The 27,327-nt window shown below is 38.8% G+C and overlaps 1 protein-coding gene and 2 long non-coding RNA genes across 3 annotated transcripts; 1 reads left to right on the top strand and 2 right to left on the bottom strand.

The window, feature by feature from the left end:
• Positions 1-123: 123 nt before the first annotated feature.
• Positions 124-3,971, bottom strand: LOC148716735 (uncharacterized). The gene is made up of 2 exons (XR_015995041.1): positions 1,213-3,971; positions 124-1,070 (listed from the first exon to the last, which is right to left on the bottom strand). It is a non-coding gene; the product is annotated as an uncharacterized LOC148716735 (long non-coding RNA).
• Positions 3,972-5,392: 1,421 nt separating this feature from the next.
• On the top strand, positions 5,393-20,958 carry LOC148716734 (uncharacterized). Its single transcript, XM_088744207.1, has 6 exons — positions 5,393-5,534; positions 9,902-9,916; positions 10,374-10,622; positions 17,132-17,270; positions 18,453-18,586; positions 19,033-20,958. The coding sequence occupies exons 1-6, from the start codon at positions 5,412-5,414 to the stop codon at positions 19,246-19,248; spliced, it is 876 nt and encodes a 291-aa protein (XP_088600333.1). The 5' UTR covers positions 5,393-5,411; the 3' UTR covers positions 19,249-20,958.
• A 4,423-nt stretch (positions 20,959-25,381) lies between these two features.
• On the bottom strand, positions 25,382-26,168 carry LOC148716733 (uncharacterized). Its single transcript, XR_015995042.1, has 2 exons — positions 26,022-26,168; positions 25,382-25,496 (listed from the first exon to the last, which is right to left on the bottom strand). It is a non-coding gene; the product is annotated as an uncharacterized LOC148716733 (long non-coding RNA).
• Positions 26,169-27,327: the final 1,159 nt, after the last annotated feature.

Below are 27,327 nucleotides of genomic sequence, written 5' to 3'. Positions count from 1 at the left end.
TCCTGTTCAAATTCAAATGACTCTTCTTGAGTTGTCACAGTTGCTACTGGGACCCTTTAAGCAAGCATTTTCCGTGGTTTTTTCGGTACTGACTAGTTTAATCGAGATGGTTCTGCCCATATATATAATAATAAACTCATGATTTTATTAAATTTTTAATTTTACATTTTAATTTTACATTATAATTTTATAATTTTACATTCAGTTCACAGATATCGTATAAGACCACAGTGCACAAAGAGATATAAATGTCACTTTTTAATAAGAAGAAAAAAATCCCAGCATAAACACTACAATACCGAAAATCAAAGCTCCATTTTCTTTTGGTATCCAAGCAACAAAACAACCGTACAAACATTATAAACCTTTCACCAATTTCCAGCGACCTGCCCACGTTTTTTCGCATGTCTTCTGTTTTGAAATGTTCTGAGCACAAAGAAGTTGATTTTGTGATGAAGAATCCGTCCTTTCCATGCTGGCGCTTCAGGAGATTGCACCATCTGATTCGCTGCTGGACGTCATTCGGAAACGAGAAGAAATGCAGACCTGTTGGATTGCCTGTTGTGTCATAATAGCTATTAGCACAAACAAAAAGCGGCACAGTGTCTTCCTCTTCTTTTCGAAGAAGAAGGAGGAATATCCTGCGTAGGGAAAGTATCGTTCATTGTCGAAATATCTCGATGAAAAGGACAGAGCACCACCACATTTCACTAAACAGAGATACTCGAAACTCGATTTTGCTGTTGAGTTGAGAGTTCCTGCTTGTCCAGATCGTCAAGAGGTACATCTTGTTCTACTGCACTGTTGGTGTCCTGACTAATTTCCTCCGTACTCTTATGAGGCTGCTTCCCAAGATCCACTCTCAGCGGAATCGATACAGTGGTTTTCTTTCCATCGCGCCCAATATTCTTCACATCACGGAAGACGGGCTTTAACCGACGCATTTCGCAGCGATCACCTTGGCTTGTTCACCGATGAGTGATTGATTGGTCGAAAAACATGTTTATGCATATTGAATGAGCTACTGGGAAGACTGAGATGATCATTTGACACGGCTTGAACCCAATGATCTAAAGTTAGATTAGGTGGGTGTTAGCCATTTAGATTGTGTAAGTAGGTATTTACGCTAATCCCGCATAGGCCTAATACACAACGTGAATTTTGCTCCAAAAGTCGCATCAACTACAACAATTATTAATAAGATCATCTCACACGTTCTTGCTTGGTAAATGAATTGTTGCTTGTTTAGTTCCTATCCTCATTAATTTGCTGTAAATAGTTATAATTCAGGCGGTGTGCGCACTCCGATTGCATTGCATTGTGGAAGCGTTATTTTCATTATGGCGGTAATAGCTGCAGAAATCGGCAAATTTTGACTGATTATTCCGTAAACGTTAGGCCGTTTCCTTTTCCTTTCACTATACGTAAATGTCATTTGATATATTCTAAATATGTAGAGGTATTTTTTTGTAAATATTTGACGCGTATTCTATCGTTCTCAAGGACAAAAGCAAGCACTGTTTTTTAGCATGCAATTTAAGACCGGTTCTCGGGAAGGTCAAATTCGTTGTACGTCGTAGTTTGAAGCCTTTCAAAGATTTGTATGGCCACTTTGATCCTTCTTCAAAAGCTCTGACCAAAACGCTCTCAAACGCTCTCAAACAGTACAAATGGTTTTAGGCATTTTATATGATCGGGTGTGAGACCTGTTATGGTAGCGAAAAGGCCCATTGTTGCGTTTAGTGTGTTGCGTTACATAGCGTTATTACCGCAAGGATATTTACTGTATGTGCTTAAGTTAATCGTGTCGTAATCCTACTTTCTTAAGTGCAGGAAAATTAACTAATCGCGAGTGTTTTGTTGTAAATCTACTATACTGATTATTGAATGAAGGACAGTATAATTAGAGCAATGAAAAGAGTCACTTGATCCATGAAAACCTCCACCTTGCGTGAGGCGACACGCTTAAGCAAAAGGCAGTCGACCGTTGAAAGGTCTGTTAATAGGCCTGTGCGTCTCCTACCATTCGCTAGCGCTTTTTAAAAATCTCAGAGCTTAGCTCTCATTAGGCTATCTCTTAATGACCTTCCTTTGATATGTGATAATAAGGGTCAGTTTTAGGGTGTCATTTCCTCATCTGTATGTTCTTGGCGTTTGGCAAAGCCGGATGAGATTGTGTTACCAAAGGCAATGTTTTCTTCTGTGCGCGCGCTATTTTCTTTAACAGCTCAACTTTAGTTGGCCTCAGCCGACACCGCGGAAATACGTTTTAGTGACGTCACAGTAACTGATCAGTGGTCATCAACTTTAGGCTGCCAAGCGCTTCCATATGTTTGTAGACTGAGTTCGATGAAGACATCGGCCTTTTGCGTGGTTTTAAGTTGAAAATATGCATGATACTTCTCCTTGTTTGTTATATTTGATCCTTTGAATGGGTTTTTAATACCAAAACCACGTCTTAACAAATAGCGGTATAGGGGAGTCATTTTCTTTGGAGTTGTGTGCTGTTTGCTGACTTAGGCTGGCCGTCCAGTTATGAAGCGTGATCATTTTCTTGGTTCTTCAGTCGCCCTCGCCTTCAGAATTGCAAAAACAGCGATACTGAGTTATCCAGACAAAGCAGGAGATTAGTTCAATAAGATACTTTTCCAGCGAGTCTGAAGACTGGTTGGATTTTTAAGTGTTATTAGCCTGAAGTAATACAGGTAATTATTGTGTTGTGAAAATATTCATACACTCATTTTGCGCCGACGTGCGTGCATTCAAGCGATTATTCGCTTGAATGAGAATGATTTTTCGCCATTCCACCCTTCTGATTTTCTGAGCCTTTAAGAACGGGTGTCCGTAATCAAAAAATGAAAACATCTGCTCATTTCATATACTTGCAGTTTTATCAACAAGTTGTCTCGTGAACAGGCACATCACCAAACGTACTAAAGACATGTAATAGAGAACTACTATCAACTGCTGTCAATAAAGGCTTAATTCAAGATAAATCATAAATGAACCAATCATGTTGGACGATCTCAAATATTGCATATTTTCAGCGCCCTCAATCAATCGCCTACATAATAATCTTTGTCGAGCCTTAGCGTAGCAAACAATTCACACTAAACAAGCGTTATTCTGTTGCAACAACAGCTACTTTAATTTAATTTAATTTAATTTAGTCCATTTTCACTGCATTAATTTTGCAGTGGGGAAGGACTAGAAAGGAACATAGGAACCATTCGTGCTAGTCCACCCTCCCACCCATCCCACCCCAGGGGAGGACATCCATCACACAGTAATCTCGTGTGTGGGAAATTAACGTCTCCTACCCCAACCCTGCAGGAGACGGGACCTCCATTTATTCGTCCCTATCCGAGAAGACTAGAATATCTAACCATTTCTTGATGTTATAGAAAGGCAGCAAATTCTTCTCAATTATTTTAAGACCCTGAGTGTTGGTCCGGCCGGGGCTCGAACCCTCGACCTCCCGCACAACAGTCCAGCGCTCTATCCTATTGAGCTAACCGGGAGGCGGTTAGCATTTACGATAGCATTTCCAATGAAACCGACTTTATTATTATTATTATTATTATTATTATTATTATTATTATAATATTTTTATAACTCAGTCATTTGAAACTTTTACAGGCACATGTATGTTTACCTGAAGTATATTCCACTATCTTGCAGGTGCATTGCATTAATTTATGCAAATAATCAACTACTCCTCTTCCATTCATTTTTTTTAAGATTAGCTTTGCTTTGCTTTACATACAGATCACATGCGCTGCCACTGTAAGGATACTTATGATCCCCATCAGTAATATTACATCATATCCCTACAGAACATTGTTATGAAACATTCCTATTTGACTTGTAGCCATTTTCTTTCAAGGTGGCAAAATATATGTATATTGCCGAAATTAGTAAGAATTTCTTATTGACTACAACTAGTGTGGCCATACCAGTGCTCCCCTCCCTCCCCCTCCCCAGTAATAAGCTGGGAAAAAGACATTTGTATGGTGCTATCATTGTTTGCATTTGGGAATATCCCATCCCTGATTTTTATTTGACTGGATGGGCACAGCAGTACACAGGCTAATTTAACAAGCTTTTGGTTTCTCCTCATGACTTAATGTTAACTGGGAATTGACAGCTGACTTAATCTAATTAATTTTCTCCTGAACATTTTTAACAAACAACTTTGACTTCAGAAATACTTCTGATAATTTCCCTCTGACATTTCTAATTTGGAAGATTAATCATCATAATCATTATGTTCTTTCCACCTCCATAAATACCCAACATAAGTTCTTTGTTTATAATTCAGGCAGCTTCTGAATATAAGAAATCAAGTTTAGAAGATAGTTGATTCATTAAAGGCTGTTGCAATACGAGAAAAGACAATACAGTGCTTTATTCACATAAATCGATTAAATTATATTGTTATAATTATTTTACCTTACAGTACTTTTGTTTTTTAAACATTTGTGTTTTGAAAATTTGTTTTCTAGTAGTACCAAGATGGTAATGTTACTTTGTGAATCAGGGAGCTATATAAACCAGAAGTATTCTGTTACCTTACTACATTTTATGTTGCAGATGACAGTAAGTTAGTAAAGAAAGAAAGAAAAAGCAAAAAGAAATAAATAAACTAAAATGATTAGTGAGGTAAGAGCAGCATAAAAAAAGACATATTACAAATTATTCATAATATGATGGGAAACAAATACTTGTTGGGAAAGTAAAATTATTGCTCAGGAAAAAAATTACAGCTTAGAAAAAAAAAATTACAAACTAAGGTGGAAAGTGAAAACTTAATTTATTACCATTACGATGGACATTTTGTACTGAAACATACCTCGGTTTATTCTTCCTCCGGTTGAGCCAATTTTTGTATTTTTGGAGGCTTCACGTTACAGTCATAGGTTTTTGGCCAACTATGATACATACAATAACGAGTGGGGATAGGGTGTCCGTGCTACACGGGCATGTTTTGTCTTCTCGCCGAATCTGACCGGAATGCCGTTGACGTGCCGATTTATACGGTTCAAGCCACTGCTTTACAAACCTGATGGTGCAGCGTCCTCGGATCACCGCTTCAGCCATTCAATAACCGTCTCAATTTTAGCCTTAGTGCTTATGCTGTTCTATAAACAAAACTTAGTTGCCACGGAGCCGCCAGCGAAAAACAACAATTTCATATCGTGTGCAACTTCAGTTCGGCTTTGGCAAATTATATAATTGAGCTTGAGAACTAACCAAAAGGTGAACGGAGTTCCAAAGCTAAGTTTACAGTATTCTTTCTGTTTTACCTTTTTACGCTATCGATCTCACTCACGGCGAAAACATGGTAAAAGTTAACGGCATTTTATGGTTTCGTTGAGGTTTTTCGGTTTTTTTTTCTGATTTTATGGTTTATGGTTTCGTTGAGGTGTCCGCTGACCAATAAAATAATGTATCGTGCCATAAAAAACGTATTTCCGCGGTGTCGCCTCAGCATTTGTCGTATCTGCGGGAACAACAAGTTAGTACACTTCAAGGTAAGTACAACGTTGAAACTTTATGTTATACACTCAGGACCGTGAAAACTGAAGCTAAACCGGATCGCTTTAGTACCCGCCGTCGACAGCTAATTTCAAACCATGAATATAATAGTTTGGGTTGACTAACTTTGTGAAATGTACAGCATTACATCCTTCTTTACTCTCTTTCACAATGTTTGAAGGGACTAATTTACTAGTTAGTTCCAACCTGGTTTCATCATTAAAGCTTGTTTGCAATATCATGCCGCCCTTTTCAAATATAATTATTCCTGATGGATTAGAGCTACTTGCGACATGCGACATAACGTCAAAAACAAAAAGTCGAATATGCGATGGGAATTACTTTAATTTAAATATTCGTCTTCCGTTCTTGTTCGAGTGCAAACGACTGCCTCCGCATTTGTCTATAAAATTGATTGCATATTTCTGAAGAGATATGATTATACCTGGTCTGAAGGAAGGAAGGCATTGTACAAACTTTTGCAAATCTCAGATGGGATACAACTGATATCACTAATTAAAAGTGGACATAATTTTCTCCTCCATTCTGATATCTAAATTATTTTCACCATCATTTGAAACCATTGCCACTCTAATGTGACAGTTTTCGAAGCGACGCTATATAGACAGGCAAATTGCGAGCTCAGTCTAGCGTGGCTGTCATGATCATCACAACATTTAGACTTTTCAATGTTGTTTGCATTGTCCATGAATAACACAAAAGAAGAAACAAATCTAAACGAGCAAAACATTTGCAGTTATAACCACAGACAGAATACATCTATCGGAAACGGAAAAAGCATCAAAAGGGCCAGAGGAAATGCACAGACTCTCAGAACACATCTTAAGTCTAACATGCCCGGGCAGGTTTCGCTATCTTAACCTGCACCAACATTCGAAGGTCGAAAACGACCAAAAATAGCTTTAATTGTAATAATCCTCCTTTACTTCTCCTTTGGCTGTTTATTTAAGTTAAAACCACTACACTGTTTAAAGCTGTGAGCGAAAGCGATTGGTCTGATACTTTAGATAAAAAAAGTTACTTCTCCAAACCATACTTCCCCGTAAATCCCATGACCTAGAGTGAAAACCTGACAGCCAAGCGAAGAAAAATTACTAATCCTATAATGGTTGCTATCACCAATTTATTAAGACTCTTTAGTGCTATGTTGGCTATGTAAAGCATGCAAAATGATAGTGACAACGGAAATGCCTAACTTTATTCCGTCGTTTGCAAATATATATAACGATTCCTGATAGATTAGAGCCACTTGACTGCTCATAAACTGTTCTAGGCTAAATTAACATAAAAATTCATTCTCAAGGATGGTTGTAAAAAATTTGGAATAGCATCCAAGGAAACTGAAAGAATCCTCCAAAACATATTTTCAAGAAAAAGATAACAATATTATTTCAAAATCTTCAAGTTCAGGATAGTTATGTTGGCTTAGAACAAATAATCAATGATGTGTCGAAAGTTAAATCCAGTTAATAGTAGTGTATAACTTATGTATTCTTCTATTTATTGCCATGTGTTTCTGTTTCTGTATTTTTATCTGATACTGTCATTTCTGCTTAACTAATTTGATATTTAATTTCTGTTTCTTGTATATCTATTGAATCTTTTGTTGAGCCGAAATTTATTTAAGATGTTTTAGCGTCTGCACACTGCCCACCGAGACTAGCTCTGCTATTTGTGGGTAGTGCGTCATTATGTTAAGTGTCATTCGCCGAGTGTCACGTGTCGTGTTATTATAAAAAGGCTATTATAAAAAAGCTATGATTTTAAAAAAGGCTATTGACTTGAGTCGGAAAGCTCTGTTGCATTCTTGAAGATGCAACACGACGATAACGACTAAAATTCGCATGTTCGATGGGAAGCTATTTTCTTTATCATGATTCATCTGTTCTTGCTCGACTGCAAACGACCGCCTCCGAGTTTGTCCACATAAACTGATTACATGGTTTGTGAATGCATATGATTATACCTGGGATAAAGAAAGCAAGACGGTTAAAACTTTTGCAAGCCTCAGATGGGATGCCAACAAAACACTGATGCATCAACTTTGGGAGGTCGAAAATTTTTAAATAGCATGAATTGCGATGATATTCCTCCCACCTCTTTTTGTCCGTTTATATTGTTGAAACCAATAAAACTGTTTCAAACTTTGGACGAAAATTATTGCTCCGATGCTTTTGCTAATAAAAACAGTTAATTTTTCCAACAGAAGAACAAACCTTTTAAGTCATAACAACGTAATACAGGCAAAATAAATCATTCGGTGATGAAAAGTAGCATGTAAAGCGTCAGAGGGCATATATAAACAAAGCCAAGAGCACATTTAACCTATAGAAACATTTTCCATTTGGACAGCATAGTTTCAAAAATTTGTTTGTCTTAAATGCGCGGACAACTTAAAGTTATTTGAGCTGGAAAACTTCTTAGTACACATTGCATTTTTAAGGAAGTATTTCAGTTGTAACAACAAGAAAATGCAAATCTAATAAAGCAAAATATTTATACTCATTTTACAGATATGATTTATTATTTGATGATGGAAATAGCATCATAAGCGCCACAGGACGTGCACGAACTCTTAGAAGTTATCGTTAAGCGAACATGTTGGCGCAGGCTTTGTTATATTGACTTGCACTAACTTTTGTAAGCCGACGGATAACGACTGAAAATAGCATAAATTGTGATAATGTTTCTCGTTCCACATATTTGGCTACTTAATTTAGTCGAGACCACAAAACTGTTTCCTGCTGTGAACGAAAGTAACTCTTCCGTTGTTTCAGATATAAAGAAAACTTAGTCCTACAAATCATGCTTCCTTGTTTAAACCCTTTGACCTCTTGTGGAAGCCTGATATATAACTGACATGCAATGAATATATGAAGTTCATATATTGTGAACTGCGGTATTAAATACGTATGATGTGCGATCCTCGCAGTAGATAGCGCTATTTATGCAATAGCGAAAATCAGACCTGAAAAAAATCAGGCCTGTACGGGACTCGAACCACTGACCTCTGCGATGCTAGTGCAGCGCTCTACCAATTGAGCTAACAAGCCAACTGGGAGCAGGCCGTTCAGTTGATTCGTAATAAACCCGTCAAAGTGATAAATGAGATGCAATGAATATATGAAGTTCATATATTGTGAACTGCGGTATTAGATACGTATGATAAGCGATCCTCGCAGTAGATAGCGCTATTTATGCAATAGCGAAAATCAGACCTGAAAAAAACCAGGCCTGGACGGGACTCGAACCACTGACCTCTTCGATACTAGTGCAGCACTCTACCAATTGAGATAACAAGCCAACTGGGAGCAGGCCGTTAAGTTGATTCGTAATAAACCCGTGAAAGTGATAAATGAGATGCAATGAATATATGGAGTTCATATATTGTGAACTGCGGTATTAGATACGTATGATGTGCGATCCTCGCAGTAGATAGCGCTATTTATGCAATAGCGAAAATCAGACCTGAAAAAAATCAGGCCTGCTCCCAGTTGGCTTGTTAGCTCAATTGGTAGAGCGCTGCACTAGTATCACAGTCAGTGGTTCGAGTCCCGTACACGCCTGATTTTTTCAGGTCTGATTTTCGCTATTGCATAAATAGCGCTATCTACTGCGAGGATCGCACATCATACGTATATAACTGACAGCTAAGCAAATTGCTTGTCCTATCGTAGTTTTTATCTGAAATTCGTTAAGACTCTTCAGTCCTGTGTGAACTATCTAATAAAAGCAAAAAAAAGTGTAAACCGAAGAGCAAAACTTTTAAAGTCGTGACTTCATAGCTATCTATTAACAGATAAATAATCAGGGGGGGGGGGAAGAGAATTAGAAACACTCACACCAGTGGAAATCACAATCACGATCTTCCTTGTAATCTGGTGTCCCGGGTTCAAGTCCTCTACCCTGCGACTTACTGGATTTGTTCTCAGTTCTCCCTCGGCTGTGCTCTGTGAATAACCCACCGATCTGCCTCCTGCCTTTGGCGATTTTCAAGTACTTAGTTAGGGAGGGCTATTATGTAAACTACTGGGCTACCGGTAACAATGTATTTCACCCTCGATATATAAAGGTATTTTTTTTTTAATCAAGACTCCTTCCACTTTCAATTAAATTTCTTTCCAGACTCGCAAAATCTAGCCTCCAGCTTAGTTCAAAAGGAGTCGTTTCCCATTTTTTTAAACAGATTGTATTGTTTTTTGTTCTGTAATGTTGTTGCTGTTGTTGATTTTTTTTTCGTTTGGTGTTTATTTTTTTTTTTCTGGGGGTGGGGTGGGGTTCGGTAGTTGATTGTTGTTTCTATGTTTGATTTCGTTTTCTCGTTTTTCGTTTTCTTTTTTAGATGTCAAAGGAAAAGGTAAGTTGGTTTCACAAACTATGATTGTATCATCCTAAGGGCTTGCTAAATACTGAGTCATAAGCCAAATTTTCCCGTTTCGAACAAAAAAGGAATCGCCTTTATCCCCACCAAACGCTTTTTGAATCTCACTTTCAAGCACCACAGAAGACATACGAGTCTCAGGTTTTAATTTTTCTTGTGTTTCTACTTGCTGGGTGTTTATTTTATTCTATCAATGAAAGACAACAAAAAAATACATGTAAAACAACTAAGTGTCCCCTTACTACGGGTTATTCCTATCATTCCGTGGCTCTTTGAAAAAAGGAAGGAACCAAGAAAGTCCTCCGAACCCCCCTCCCCCCCCCCTCCCACCATCTTCCCAATTACAAAAAGGTCTGAAGTTTAATTACCTATGGGAAACATCTCTCCCTCAATTTTATTCTTATGTTTTGATATGCCAACGTTCAATTTTTAGACAGTCAACATCCATGTGACGTACAATGAAACAAAGAGAATCATTTCCTTTCGAAAAGGAGGAAATGTACTGGAACTCAAGAACGTGTTTTTACAGAAGTTCTCGGACGTTTTACCTCCCAATGTTTCTCCGGAACAAGTAAAGTTTCAGCGATATGATAAAAGATTTCAAGATTTCGTGGATCTTGATGATGGATACGAGCTTTCCAAAGACCTTAAAGTTAGGGCACTCCTTATGGAGAACAAGCAGGTACAGACGTTTTGCGCTGTTTCGGATTCATATAACCTAAAGTATTTTGGTATAACAACTAATTACAAAACTAATTAATCGATGAAACTTCGGTCACAATTTTTTGAGCTCGAATAAATGTGATTCTGAGGACTAGCACTTTGAGGCTTTAAAATGGTATATGGAGGTTTCGCCTCATTGCGAGCTCGTCCTCAACAAAAACAAGTTTTACAGCGAAACTATATCAAAGTTCCATGAACACGCAAATTTCTAGCCGTGTTGAGCAATGATCAACGTGCACATTTCGTGTTTTGATACTGAGCCACTCGTCTCAAGTAGAGCGTTTCATACCAATTTCACCAAGCGGTTGACTCAAAAAAAAATAATTGGCATTTTGACCAAAATTTATTTTGATCAGTCCAATAGAAAAGGAATACGATCGCTATTAGGAAACGAGTTGAAATATTTTGGGGTGAACATGTTGAGATGGACACGAACTTGCTTTATTTCAGGAAGCAAACTCGAAAAGGTTTAGATGGCGAACTTGTGAATGAGCCAGTAGACCTAAGGTTTGCATGACAAATTTTAGTAAAAAGCTAAGCGAGTGGAGGAATACTCTTAACTACTACTGTATATTTATTTCTTAAAATTATAAATGAGCCACATATCAAGAAACTTTAGTCGTTTTTCCATACAAATTGTGGGCTTTCGAAATGTGCTTTCACAAAACTAAACAAAAAAATTATAAATATTTAGAGGAAGTATAAAGTCTCAATCACGTTCTAGGTGATTAGCCCTCGATTTCTTGGCCATAAAGAGATTAAGATTAACGCTACACCCACTCACCCCTCCCTTAATTAGTAAGATGTTGGCAGTCCATCTTGAGCTATCCTCTCATAATTTGGACAGATTCCCCAACTTATTTGCAGTTTTTTCTTTCTGTTCCTTCGGCGGAACAGAAAAATTTCAGGTCGGAAACAAACGAGTCCCATCTTAAGGTTATTCCTCACGTAAAAAAAAAGGTTATCTAACATTTTTTCCTTCAATGTTCCCTACCCACGTCCGTTTCGAAAAATACATTTGAAAAAATAGGTCACCCCGCTTTTTTAAGAGATAGGATGGGCCAATCTTACCTCATTTATGACAGTGCTGGCACCAGTCAAGCGCGTCATTTCATGGATTCATGGTAAATTTTGAAGTAGCTGGAAGCAAGGGTTTTTAAATCAGTACTTGAAAACAAACATAAAAGGTAGAAATTCTCGAGCGTATGGGACTATTTGATATATAATTTGTGGAAAAATTACGCAATGTTTAACGATGGCTACACTAGGCTTTAATATGTTTCCTAGTGTGGATCAAATTTACTGATATTTTCCCAGTGTGTTAAAATTTGTCGGTTGCTTCTTATCGTTGACTATGAGAGCTTGTCCCTACTTCAAACCAAGCAAACCAAGTTAAGTTTCGAAGATTTTAGGCAATCTGACAGAATGAAAATAATAATTTGTGGTTTACGATCTTAACCGTTGTGTAGGTAGAAGGCTCCAAACTGAAAAAGAATTGGATTCCTCACTGTATATAACCTGATCGTTGTCAGCCTCGACGGGAAAGTCCATTTACAAACTTTCGGTTTTTCTTTTCGTATTTTAGTTTTTATTACACGACTGGGGCAGTCAGAGGGCCAATAACTAAAATCAACCAATCAAAATGCTCTATTGCCGGTCAATATTCTCTAAGTATTGGACCGGGCACTGTCCCGAATGGTCCCGAATGATACCGCACTTGTGTCCCTTTGAACTTCAGTTGTATAATAAATCTCTTATTAACCAAGCTTGCTCGGGACCGTCCTGGAAGAATATCAGCTCTCGGTCTTTTTTGTACGGACCTCGCTGCGCTCGGTCCGTACTGTCAAGACCTCGGGCCGATATTCTCCCAGTACGGCCCTCGCGCTTGGTTAATAAGATATATTATCCCCTTCTAGGCAATTTTCAACGTCCCTGTCTGTTATCAATAAGAAATTTTCAGTGTCTTAGCAGCCATAAGACGAGAAACTTTCGAGAAACGATCTTGGATTCAGACTGATGGCGGAGGCTTTGCCATTCATTCATCAATATGACAGAGTGACGCGAAAGGCTAGTGATATATCAGCAGCTGATTGACGATATCAAACACACGTGAAAATTTGGTGTTGTTACGGCATTTCACAGGGCAAGAAAAGGTCATTTTACAGTTCTGTACTTAGTAGCTAAGCCTTCGATATGGAGTGAGACTGCAGGTGACCTTGTTATGATAGAGACTAGTATCTAGTTAGCATGATAACAAAGTAATTTGCATTTGAAAAGCAGCAACGTTTGTACCATAACAAGGTCACCCTTAGCCTCGCTTCTGTTCAAAGGCTTAGGAACCTAGCAAGCAACTACAAAATGGACTATTGCCTCTACAATATATATATATATATATATATATATATATATATAGTAGCAAATGGACTACTCAAGTTACGCACATATGGATTTTAATACAGCCTGTTTCGTAGACCAACAAAAGTTGATCCACTCATCAGTTAAACTCCATACACACTGAGGCATCGTGACGGTTAACTCTAACTCAGCAACGTGATCACATGACATTGTTTAAAAAATTCAAATCTTGAAAACCGTGCGCGCGCCGATAATAGCGTTAAGAATACCTGAGAATATATATTCGCCGATGTCTACAATTGGATATTATTTCACTTCGCTTGTTTAAAGAGGCTTCATGTGGATAAGACAAGATAAAAAATTTCTCAGTGAGGCATAAATTGCAACGTTTTGTGGCATTGGAATATGATCTAGCCCTAGCAATAATTTTCCATGAAATCGAATAGTCTTCCCTCTTCTCCTTGAGTTTCCACAGGTACTTGCTCAGCTCTATGTCATTTCGCCGTCTCTCGTGGTTGAACGACATTTGGTGGTTGCGCCATCTAGTCTTAAAATCTGTCGCTGTGAGGCCAACGTACCTTTCAGTTTCTTCCCTGGTATCGACTGTGGCTTGGTAGACGACCTCGCTTTGCCCTCCTAAAGGGCATTCGTTTTCGTTCCTACAGTTGCACAATCTTTGGGGGCGGCTATCTTCGGACATTTTTGCGTTCCTGATTGTGGCTTTGTTATGCCCGTCTATGATCTGTTTCATATTTGGTGTGCATGAGTAGCTCAGTTTAATCGTGTTTCTATTGAAAATGTTCCTCAGTTTGTGGGTGACTGGAAAGCACTTGTCAATAAGGTTAATGAACGCTCTGCCAATGTTGGTCTGTACGTTTCTGTTGAATGGTGGGTTAAACCAAATTATGTTTCTTCGCCTTTTGGTTTGGTATTGCGGTGCAGTTCCGGTTCAGTGAAGTGCAGCTTGTATGTGTAGCCACTCTTGCGTAACGCGTCTTGGTAGGGAGGTGCGGCTTTGTTAAACATGTCTTCGTCAGATGAGATTTCAGAAAGTCTTTTATTAACTGCTTCGGGGATGTTTCGTAGTATGCAAGGTGGGTGGTTAGACTTGCTGTGTACGTATAGATGGGTAGTTGCTGGTTTGGAATAGGGTCCGAATCTGCCGGATATCAGGTCAAGCGTTACATCGAGAAAGTTGATGATTTTCTTGTTTGCCTTGATGGTAATTCTAAGGTTGTTTTGGGCAAAGATCGTGCAAATCTGTTTCTTAATTCTCTCCACTTTTTGGGGTGTTTGGTTTATAACTGCAAGGCCGTCGTCACGGTAAAGTCCGATGTTAATTTCTGGTATAGTCGCAAGCTGTGATAGGAGGTAGCAGCCGACTAGTTCACATGTCTCCGCTCCATCATAACTTCCCATGGTGACGTCAAAAAGGCCGTTGGAATTTTTCTTCTGCCAAGATGTCCCATTGCTAAATAGTAGTGATTCTTTAGCAAGCAGGACGATTTGGCGATCATCTGGGGAGATGGTCGTGTAGTTAGACGCGAAGTCGAGGGCACGTCCGAGTAGATCTTTCTTTATTGAGGAGTAGAATTCTACAACATCGAAGCTGATGAAAGCCGATTCGCATTTATTTGGTAAGTTTTTGAACCACTGCGGCACAGAGGATGTGTTCTTCCATTGATTAACGCCTGTTGCATTTACAAGTTTCTGGTTAATATTTTCGAGAATTTTCTTGCTTATTTTTCCAATTTCCTGTTTTGATGGGTTGATCAAACGACAAGTGGGTCGGTTTAAGAAATTGTCTCTGAGGAAAATTTTCAATAGAAACACGATTAAACTGAGCTACTCATGCACACCAAATATGAAACAGATCATAGACGGGCATAACAAAGCCACAATCAGGAACGCAAAAACGTCCGAAGATAGCCGCCCCCAAAGATTGTGCAACTGCAGGAACGAAAACGAATGCCCTTTAGGAGGGCAAAGCGAGGTCGTCTACCAAGCCACAGTCGATACCAGGGAAGAAACTGAAACGTACGTTGGCCTCACAGCGACATTTTTTAAGACTAGATGGCGCAACCACCAAATGTCGTTCAACCATGAGAGACGGCGAAATGACACAGAGCTGAGCAAGTACCTGTGGAAACTCAAGGAGAAGAGGGAAGACTATTCGATTTCATGGAAAATTATTGCTAGGGCTAGATCATATTCCAATGCCACAAAACGTTGCAATTTATGCCTCACTGAGAAATTTTTTATCTTGTCTTATCCACATGAAGCCTCTTTAAACAAGCGAAGTGAAATAATATCCAATTGTAGACATCGGCGAAAATATATTCTCAGGTATTCTTAACGCTATTATCGGCGCGCGCACGGTTTTCAAGATTTGAATTTTTTAAACAATGTCATGTGATCACGTTGCTGAGTTAGAGTTAACCGTCACGATGCCTCAGGGTGTATGGAGTTTAACTGATGAGTGGATCAACTTTTGTTGGTCTACGAAACAGGCTGTATTAAAATCCAAATGAATAAAGGCTGATAGTTTCGAAAGAAACTGTTTGGGGCTGCGTCGGTGGGAGTAACGAAATAATTTGGATATATCAACAAAGTTGAAATGGTAAATTGGCCACCGTAATGATTGCAAAAGCTGACGTTTCGAGCGTTAGCCCTTCGTCGGAGCGAATAGACGAATTGTGGGTTGTGTGTGCTTTTAAAAGCACACACATTTTCTGCCTTTAAAAGCACACACAACCCACAATTCCTCTATTCGCTCCGACGAAGGGCTAACGCTCGAAACGTCAGCTTTTGTAATCATTACGGTGGCCAATTTACCATTTCAACTTTGTTGATATATCCAAATTGTATTAAAATCCATATGTGCGTAACTTGAGTAGTCCATTTGCTACTGTAATCGCTCCTTCATTGTCGAGCACTGTCATGGATCCTACGTTGCCTATTTCGCTTATATATATATATATAACCAAAATAGCGGAATGAGATCATCATCTACTAAAAAGTGCTCAATAGCAGGGCTAGAGCTATGGATAATTATACCTCAAGATTTAGGTTACTTGAACTTTCACTGCAACTCTGAGTTTCATGCCTCTTGCGAAGCAATCGTCAGGCAACTGCCAGAAATAACGGTTACAATCCACCAAAATTTAAAAGACAAAACAATGTGTACATGCGCGCGCAACATACTGCACGCGCTATCGTAACGTTACGTTCTTTAACAGGAATTTCCTGACATGTCTGCAACCTGATGTCAGCTCATTTCTTTTGTTTAAACTTGCCATCTGCGGTTTACAAATGATAAAATATTTTTCCCACAAACACAAATTGCATCTTTTAGCTACATTGGAATACGAACTAGCTTGTTTCACCTTGCGCCACTTAATATTAAACTTAGTGTCCTTATCTTTAAGACTCCATATATATTTGCTAAGTTCAGTAGCATGCCTGTAACGTTCGTTTCGGAATGAACACAAGTGGTTCCTGTAACGCATTTTAAAAGCCGTGTCACAGAGACCAATGTACGTTTCCTTTGCGGTTTCTGTGGTGACCTCTGCCTGGTAAATTATGCTTTCCATGTTACAGTTTCCATCCATGGGGCATATGTCAGGTTTTCGACAGTTGCAGCATTTCCTAGCTCGATCATTAGCGCGTGCGAGTTTCCGGATTTCAGATTTGTTGTGGTTAGATATGACAGTTCTAATGCTGCCCATGCAGCTGTAGCTCAGTTTAAGGGCGTTCCGGTTGAAAATTTTGTGAAGAGGATTAGTTTTTGTGAAATGCTTATCAATAAGTGCAAGGAAGCATTTTCCGACGTTAGTTTCCACGTTCTTGCTGTATGGTGGGTTAAACCAAGTAATATTCCGCTGCCTGTTTCTTCGTGGACGTGGTGCCTGATTTGATGCAGCGTTAAATGACAGGGTGTAGCTGTACCCACTCTTTTTGAGAGCTTCTTGATAAATAGGTTTAGCGAGCATGCGCAATTGCAGCAGCAATGACTCATCCTAGATAGAGTGCTCAATTTGGACATGAAAGCAAAGCTTTGTATGCCAAAGAGCTATATCTATATGTTTTAATTTATTCTTGAAATCTTTGCAGTTTCTCGGCATTCAGATAAATACCATATATCAACTCTGGAGTCCCGTCAGCCAGAAAAATGATGGGCTTCTTGAGAGGCTTCCAAACACTGACAACAAAAACGTGGCCTGCAGTGGAAGTTTTGGCACAGGGGATAACAGTACGTATATCTATCGGTTCATTTAAGGAATAACGCGGGCGTTGATTTAGGTCAGACACACGTGAGACACTGAAAGCGTTGCAATATTAATGTACTTATCTTTAAAATTTCCTTTCACACCCTTCTCATCTGATGATGATCATATTAACTGATATTTGTCCCAGAAAATAAAACAAAGAATACCAAAGGATTCTTAATTTTTTTTTTTCGATTTTGAGAAACCATGTCCAGAGTTTTGCATATTTAGTTCAAAAATGAACTTTAAAGCCCACAACACCACTTCTTTCTCTAGCTAGAACTACTTAACGAGCATTTATGGAAATACAGGTCACGTGCAAATGCACGTGGCGTATTTGATTGAGATAAAGCTCTTAAACCTGATGGTCGAGGTGTCGAGGCTATTTGAATTTCTTTCTCAAGGTAATAATGCGTAACAGCATTGAGTATCTACTATGCGACTTCTAACGAACTTGTAAACAGGTTTATCTGGTTTAAGACTGGTAATGAGGTTTTCGCACGCCAGGATCCTTCTTTCTTGAAGTAATTGTAAAATACTCATTGTCGGGGCCTTAGTATATAATAACGTGGGGAAGATCCTTTGAAGGGAGCGTTTTTGCACTGTTTCGATGGCATCTGAGAGATAAAGCGGCAAGTTTGAAAACACAACGCAGGTGTATTCTAAAATTGGTCTTACAAGAGAAGTGTAGACTAGAATGACGTCTGGAGCTGGTACACCGCAAGGCCTGAGCGACCTGAGCGCGTGCAGTCTACGGTTGCCGCTTTCTTCGCCATAAAGTCGCAGTGTACCGCCTAAGTCAGATCTCCAATTCTCCAACCCCAAGCAGCTTGAAGGAACTGACATTCTCAGACACAAAGCCGCCCGCAGCAACTGGCGGACACTGATAACTATCATAAACCCCGAGCAGCTTGAAGGAACTGACATACTCTAACAGGACGCCGCCCGAATCAACCGGCGGAAACTGATAACTATGATAGTGAAGAAAGTAAACCGACATCACCTTGCATTTCACTGATTTTAGTTGCATGTTATTAGCTCAAGCGAACTCCTAAACATCAGACACTACGTATCTAAGTACCGAGGGGGGGCATTTCTAAGGATAATCTCAGTAGCTGTCGAGTCATCAACATATTACTTTTCATTTTCTTCTATCGGTATCATAGCTTATTGGACAACCGTGGATAAAACGCAAGGCATAGACGATCCACCTGCTTTTGCTTTCGTATTTAACGACGCAACAACAAACAAACAATACGCATTGAAAGGAAATGGAGAAGGAAACGAAGTCACCACCGAAGTAAGGAACAGCATAATTTTTTCTGATATAGTGCTCATCAGTCCTTATGTACATTGAATCATCCATCTACCCATTATCTATTCACCAGCCCATTTACCTCGTGATCCCTTGATTCATTTATTTGTTTATTCACTCGTTTATTTGTTCTTTGCATCATTCTTTATCTTTTAATTCTCTACATCTTCATATGTTCTCTTTGATTACCTCATTTGCCACTTGCTACGTAAGTATTCATTAGACTTATATCTGAGGTAACAGAAGCAAATGATCTACTTTTGTTCTTAGTCAAACGGCTTCTAGAAAATCTGTAAGGCGATCGAGTTAGACTATCCATCATCGAGGTGAACCATTCAATACACTTTACAGCTGTTGAAGTGGGAGACTATACAATATAATGTCCGTAGGTTGGTATTATCTTAAATTCAAAGCTATCTTCAATTTTTAAGGAAGAGGATACGATTACAGACAAAAGTGACGTTTTTCAGCCTACATCCATCGGGGCGGGGATCTTCAGTTGGCTCAAACAGTATGACACAGAACTTTACCTGGGATGTGACCACGAAGGCAAGGTAACCCTGGTTAAAGATGAGTTTGCGGAAGAGAATCCAAGCTCACAGATTATTTTCAGCTTTGGCAAAGTTGGTGTGGCTTCTAACAACTAAAGAAGCTATTAAGTTAGCTTCTACGGACGGAGCTATGGACAGTTCTTTATATTTCAATATTTTAAGGCTTAGTGATATATCTTATGTAGCAGGTAGATATCTTTATTTTTCATCTAATTTATTCTTGTTTTTCTCGTTGCCATGTTCCCAACAATAACGTAGCTCCATTTTCTGCCTTTAAAAGCACACACAACCCACAATTCCTCTATTCGCTCCGACGAAGGGCTAACGCTCGAAACGTTAGCTTTTATTTTTCATCATTGACTTCGTACACGGAGGTACCACAATGTTTCAAAATCTCCCCCACCCCCAATCCGCATGTCCCAGATCTTTTTCTGGTGACTTGATTAATGGCGAGGTTTCGTTGTAAGCGTTTCACTGTGTATGAAGTGGCAACCAAGTCTAAAATGTTTCTTCCCTTTTTTTTTGGCTCATTGACCGTAGCACCTCAAAGACAACCGCTGATTATTTTATAAGCCAACAGGCTTGCAGTATCTCATACTTTTATTTACAAATGAGTGATTTTTTTATTACCGACACGTGTAAAATAACCACGTTGACCTAACTGTGGCTTAGTTAAGTTTCCCTTATGTGGGCGCCTCTTACAAATGTAAACAAAACAATCAATCTGTACATCTAGATCTTCAAGAGCTATAAACCACAAGTCTAAAGCTATATAACAATATAACTGTGGTCAGCTTTCCTAGAAGTTATAATGGTTTTCCTTTACAAGCACAGTGCTCATCTTCTGTCTTCTTTACCGGCGAAGTCAGAAATAACCTTATTAAAGTCAACTTCCTTGTGTTTATGAACATGTATCAGGAATGCGAGGCAGACTCGCATCTGACATATTTGCTCCGAAGTAACGTCTTAAGCCTTTTCATCCTGCTAAAGCTTCTGTCTGAAGCACACCTATATACACACGTTTTTAGGTGCGCACGTGCGTATCGTGCGTGCAGGTAGCTACGCCCCTGATATGTATAAAGAGGTAGTTTTCTAAAGAAACTGTGGTGCTGCGTCGGTGGGGGGTATGATAAGGTAATTATGGTCTTTATCAACTGAGTTCATAATCAGTAAATTGGCCGCCGTAAAAGGTTTTATAGCTGCCTTTTCTAGCGTTAACTGAACCCTTCGCTATTATCAACATTAATAGGGAATTTAAGAAACGACGACGGCGACGCTGTAGACAACGTCGGTTGAAAAATAAATTTATATTTTACCTACGAATCTCGCGATACCCAAAAGTCATTCAGTTTGTTTCTCAGTGTCAAAACTATCACAAAACTGAAGATGGAACACGGCGTAAATTATAAATAGAAATTCAAAACATTAGCCGTCGTCGTTTACGTTCTCCAGACAACGCAAAGTTTAGTCATTTCGCGTGGTTGTTTTGCAGAGGACGCAAAGAAATTTACAAAGATTTTTATAACGCACGTGCACAGCCATTGTTCTGCTCATTAAATCTTTTGTTTAGGGACGTTCCCGTTGCCGTTGCCCTCGTGGTTTTCTTAAACTCTCCATTAACTCAGCTGATAAAACCAAAATTACCCCGCTGATGTGTAGATTGTTTTACTCTCTTCTATCTTACCTTGTTTAGAAGCGTTTAGCTTAAGAATCGAATGCGACGAAAACCTGACGTTCGGACCTAGTGTCGGTATTGTCACAAGCAATCATGCAATTAGAGGTTTAATAAACTCGTTAATTTGTGAATCTGAGGATAAAGATTCAAAGTTGGTTATTCCCTCTACCATCCTACCATACAGAATTACCTGCAACAATCGCTTTACCTCTCTTTGAATCATGTGAAACGCCTTTTCAAACGTACGTAGGCGACCTCAGCATAAGCAAAGCACATGATGATAAAATACAAGTAAAAATAAATTTCTATGAAATAAAATGGAAAACTACATTAAAGTCTACGTTCAACATTGAGAGTAAAACAAAACCATTAAAGAGAGGGATCGTTATGGGGAGGTGTAATGCAACGCATGACTTTGGGGGACATGATCAAACTTCCAGGAATATGCTACTATGCATACTTTCCTCTTTTCGAAATGTGGCACGGCTATCCTTCGCTGACAAACAAAACTTACAGGGCGCGGGGAACAATACTTTAATAACATCATTTGTTTTACAAATCAACATCGTTCGTTAAAGACTAAATCTAAATATTTCCCTTGTGGCCTACCTCCTTCCATAATACTGCAACGAACTTCAAATAAAGCCCCATATGAGATTGGCTGTCATTGGATGTTAGTTTTGCCGACGCACTAAAATGGCATTAACAACTTGCATATACCATAAAGTAATGGGGGAAGGAATCTGAAATAACTTGTAATTATTTCGCTCGAACGAGATACAGCAGACAAATATGTCTCGCTCAAGAAAACTCGCTGAAGTGATATATCGCTGGAACGATATAAATTATATTGATGTTAGAGTATAAAGGGTTAAAAATACATTTATGAATTACAACTGAGCCCTAAATTACTTACTCTAAAGAGCTTGGCGCCCTGTGAATGAATTACCGTGATACTGTTTGAAAATATGTGTTTGCATTCCACGTAATTAACAAAAATTCTTGCTACTGGATACTTTTCGAAAATCCCAAAAATCAGTTCACTCAAAACACGAAAAATCGCCGCAAAAATTTTGTGCCACACGGTACCTTAAACGTCACAGGGAGGTGAATCTCAAGTGCTTGTTTATTTTTTTTTATGGGTGTTAAAGTGACCGATCACCCAAAGTTTATAGATCGTTTTTGTTGCAAAACGGCAAAATGAGGAGCCAAGTTAGTTAGACGACTGACTCTTTGTGTTCTAAACGAATGCGTTTCCATATCAATGTGTACCTTACGCACGATCCTTTGGAACAGAGTGTGCCCTGCGGGAAATCCGATTCGTAAAGCGACAACTAGCCGCCCAGTTAGCCCAATGGATAGTGCGCTGGACTGTTGTGCTGGAGGTCGAGGGTTCGCACCCCGGCCGGACCAAGACTCAAGGTCTTAAAATAATTGAGAAGAATTTGCTACCTTTCTATAACATCAAGAAATGGTTAGATATTTCTAGTCTTCTCGGATAGGGACGAATAAATGGAGGTCCCGTCTCCTGCTGGGTTGGAGGTAGGAGACGTTAATTTCCCACACGCGAGATTACTGTGTGATGGATGTCCTCCCCTGGGGTGGGATGGGTGGGTTTACTGGGCCCGCAGTAATTGGTGCAAGCTGTTGCGGTGTCCCCGCCTGTAGGCGAATCTAATAAATTAAATTAATTTAAATCAACTACTTTTTCTCGATTCGTAAAGCACTCAGACTAAAAACTTGAATCCCTAGATATTAAAATATTAATTATTTCGCGCGCGTAAGTCACTTTACTGATTTGAGAAAATAGCCCACTGTTTTGCAGTCCTGAGACTGGTCCGGTGATCTTCCAAAATGTCATCATTCGAGAAAATCTGTTGGATAAAAAACACCTTAGGTCCACTTATCGGGCAAGTTATCAGGCTTTTGCGCTTATATAAACAATCCACTTGAGATTAAATCACCGATAAAAACGAAAATCAAGGCGTATAACGAGCTAAAAAAAGTGCAAAGCAGCTGCCAGTCCCCCCCTGCTGGTGTGTATACGTAATTACTGTTAAAAAGTCCGAAACTGCTTAGCACAAACAACAACTAGGAATCCAACCACGCTTGATAGAACCATTACTTGAATTCTAAAATTACGATTAAGAAATCTTCGTGGTTCTTTTTTAAAGTATAACTGACAAAGAGGCAAATAAACAGAGGCTTAGCCTGGGAACTTCGAAAGTTTGACTTCGCATAGAATTTGTCGTGACATAGAACTCTACGCGCGCATAGACGAATAGTTATATCAGACGATTCATAATTCGGCGTCTCTCACTTTGAAACTTTTTCTCAGGGAAAACTCAGTTTTTTTTTCCCAGAAAATGTTCACTTAAGAATGATCGCCATAGCCATTTTTCTCACTGTTTCTTGTGTGAACCAAAAGTGCCAAATCGACTGTAATGTTCAAACAAGCCGTTAACTCGAAATGGCTGTCGATGCTGTTGTTACGCCACTTCTTAATCCAGAAAATACTTTTTGTTACCAGATTTAATAAAGACAGCTGAGATTGAGACGCCTTTAAAAGGCGCAACTTGTTCTTACCCAAAAGATCCATGCTATATTAATTAGCTAAGGCGAAAATGAATTGTTTTTGTTCCATAGAATAACGATGCTGACACAATAATCACTCTTTCTTAAGGCCAATAGTGTCGTAATCTGCAATAAAAAAGGTTCATACCTTAGCTAATTGGATTTTCAAAATGGGTAGATATAGATGGAAACCCAACAATATCTATCTCAAATCGCTACTAACCTCTCTTCTCCAACCCCCTTAACTTTCGTCTACCTCTGCATCGCTTGTACTTTTCAAGCACAGGCGAACTTTAGATGCGTCAAACAGGTGAACAGCCTTAACTTGAAAAACCGGTGACTCTGGTTTGGTCAATAAAACCAGTTTCTCATTCCTCTGTTTACTTCGTACAGACTTGTTTCCAGCTCCTAAGTGGCCAAAAAAGCTTTACTATTATTGGTTCTCCCTTTATTTAATCCGATTATCGGTCCCTTGGGAAATACACACGCATTGTGGAATTAAGTACAGACGCTAGGTGGCTTCACAAACCCACGACCACATTCTTGACTATAACAACTTTTGTTCCTTAATTTAAAAAATTGTTAAAAAGGCCTTAAATACCAATGCCTTCATTATAGCGAAACCCCGCTAGAGCGGACTCGAGGCCCTTTTCTTGAACTTCCGGTAACATGTCGGGCCCGTAAAGCTGTTCTTTTTTTTTTCAAGATTGAGGTTTTAAAACGTTTTTGAAAACTCTATCATAAAACTTTCAGCCAAAGAAACAAAATGGACTGGTCAGGGAGCCAGGAACTGCTTCTCAATTCTTTTAATTTTGATTCTTAAATATAGCTCCAGGGTCCGTTAATTTACCGAGACTTTCGAGAAACGGTTCATAGGTCAACTCGGACCCCCGCTTAGATTTGCCAGCGAAGTAAAGACGTATCAAATTCCAGTGAATACCCCCCTAAGTACCTTGCCTTTGAAGGACAAAAACCGGGAGTTTTCCATTTAATTACAGATTCCGGTGTTTGAAAACCACCAGTTTTTATTTTTCGTTTCCCTGTCTCCTTAAAAGAACTATCTTTACACCGAAAGAACAGTATTCATTTTTTATTTGTTGTTTGTAGGAGGGTGCAATTGCGTGACTGCGCGTTACAGTTGAGCTACGATTTTGCCGTTTGATTCAATTTCACTGAGCTTTCTCAGTTTTCGTATTCTCCGTGTTGTTAGTTGAAGTTCGCTTTCGTTGTCGTCGTCGATCAAGTTTTTACCTGTGCGTGCCATTGGCGTTGCGGGATCGATAGGTAAGTTTTTAATATAGTATCTATTTTCGTCTTGCCTCCCATCTTTCCAGCCATTGTTTACTTACGTTTTGAGCACGTTTTTTAGCGATATCGCGCCCTCGTGGTCGCGTCGAATTTTCTATGAAATTTATTGTAATTGAATTGCGAAATTTATTTTTAGCTGAATGGCAGGACAAGCTCTTTAGGTACATTTTGGTATTTCGTTTTCTATCGCATGTTTATCGGGTCTCCTAGGTTTCTCTTTGTTATTTTCATTGTATTTCGTTTGCTAATCGCCACGTGTGCTCTAACACCAGGTTCTCTTAATTTATTGATTTCAGTTTACGAGACAATTTAGAAATTTACTAAAGATCAGCGATTAAATTGTTTTTCCGTCTCCCCAACATATCCCCGTGTTTTGGCACGTTATTACCCATCTGCTCGCGATTTTCCTTGGCATTCCAATTTCGCTTTGATGTTCGCTTACCTTTTCATAGGGATTTTTCACTAAGTTAGCTAAACTAAACAAATTGACTGCAAATAAAAGCAAACTTGGAACTCGTGCTATTTCAGTTAACCACAAGACAATAGCATCAAGTATTCATAGTAGAAGACTTTGTGTGTCGCGAATGAGCCTTAAGGTGATATTAAATTAAATCCAGGTCCTCTTCAACTAAGATGTCAACACTCAAACTACGTTGTTATCAGGCTTCGCCATGTTGTTAATATTTTTATTTCTTCAGCTGAGATTGAGACCTCTTGATGTGGGTGGTGCAGGAGACTGTTTCTTTTGAGCTGTTTCTCATCAGTTATATGGTGATCCTCATCAACACTTGCAAATCAGACAAGATAGTATTAATTATCTCAGGACAAACCCATAGCATTCCATTGAAAGCAATACCCACAGTTCATGGAATGACTTCTTGGTTAACATGTCACTACAAGTTTCATGGTGTGATGCACTCATCATTCAAGCAGTTGTCGAGTCACAAAACTTGAGAATTCATTTATTAGAATACCGTGAAGATTTATCTGACGCAACTTTAATTGATCGTGAGCCAGCTTATCTATCGCAACAGCCTCCAACCACAATTTATTTAGGTCATGTAAATGAAGTGCATTATGTATCAAAAATGCCTTTTACGTGGAGCTCACTGAGTTCATTAGAAAGTCAGCCTACTGATAATTTAAACAAAATAGAACAAAATGTTGTCTCTTAAGAATCACATAACTCCAGCCTAGAAAGGAAACCCACAGGTACATGAGGGAATGTAGGAAAAAGAAAAAGGCTATTAAAGGTAGGAAGCTGACATCTAAGACCAATAAAGTTGGTGTCAAAAGGAATTGCAATCCTTACCTGTGGATTATATGAGCTATGTTCACAAATAGTGTTCAATTTCCGCTAAATACTAGAAGACTGTACCCCTGTTACTTCCAATTTCACAATATTGCACTGTTCCATTTAGCTTGTCCTTCATCAATTTATTCAGAAAATATTGACCAAAATGTAAAGTGTTGTGTTGTTTTTAACTCAACCATTTATTTAGGACCACAGTAATACATGCAGCAAAACGGCGGGAAAGATACTGCACGTGACAATTCACGTTATGTAAACAACGCGTGACCTAGAAATTGTCCCATTATGTAATCGCACAATCAGATACTGTTACACAAAAAACATTTGATTTGAACTTTATTACTTTCCTTGTTTTCTCTCGGACGGCAATACGTCTGATGTACAAAGAATTTTTACCTTTTTTGGGAACAGAGGTAACTGAAAGATGTGTGTCAGAAGATTGTGTTAAATACAATTAGATTAGTTTCAGTTACATAACATTGAGTTTCTCCAGTTTCGTTGCATTATTCACTCTGAACCAAAGTTTTGATGGAACAAGTGTTTTCCATTTCTCCAAGGTAAGCCATTACTTAACCCATGACATGCCGTTATCCGTACTTTGTAGTCGGTTAGAATACAAATCATATATATATAGAAATAGTAAAATCAATAACGAAACAAAGTTTCCGTGACTCGTAGTTTAATTTCATGCTTTCACAATCGTCAGACAATGGTTATTCCAATGAAAGACATACCTTATACCATAAGGTATGTCTTTAATTGGAATAACCACCGTCTGATGATTGCGAAAGCATGAAACTACGAGTCATGGAAACTTTGTTTCGTTGTTGATTTAAACTATTTCTATTTTGCTCTACTTTATGTATTGAGCACTATACAGCCAGCTCCTCCAGATACATATATGTTTCCTTAAAAGATTAGCAGTTTCTGGTTGACGAAAGTGTTACCTTCTACATTCCTTGTTTGTATTAGCAGTTTTCATTGCTTATTTACTATCTCGTAAATTGCAATGGCTAAATATGTCACAAAATCCCACAATGAGAGTAAATTCAGCCTAAAGCTTTAGTAAAAATACACTATATCGCCAGTGGTCCTAAGCAAGACGTTGCTGATGACTGCAACAATTCAGAATCCAAACAAACAACTACCTAGCACTAGACACATTTATGCCTTTCCACACCTATTTTTATTACTACATGTACGTATTTGTACGTGCATGTAGTAATAAGAACTACCATGCGTTGAACGGTCTATACGATTTCTCTGACCTTAGTCAGTTTTATTTGTACGTTTTAGGGTCTTCATG

The sequence above is a fragment of the Stylophora pistillata genome, chromosome 14 (genome assembly GCF_964205215.1).
Source record: "Stylophora pistillata chromosome 14, jaStyPist1.2, whole genome shotgun sequence".
In the NCBI taxonomy this organism is placed as follows: domain Eukaryota; kingdom Metazoa; phylum Cnidaria; class Anthozoa; order Scleractinia; family Pocilloporidae; genus Stylophora; species Stylophora pistillata.
This window is presented reverse-complemented; position numbering and strand designations above follow the sequence as displayed.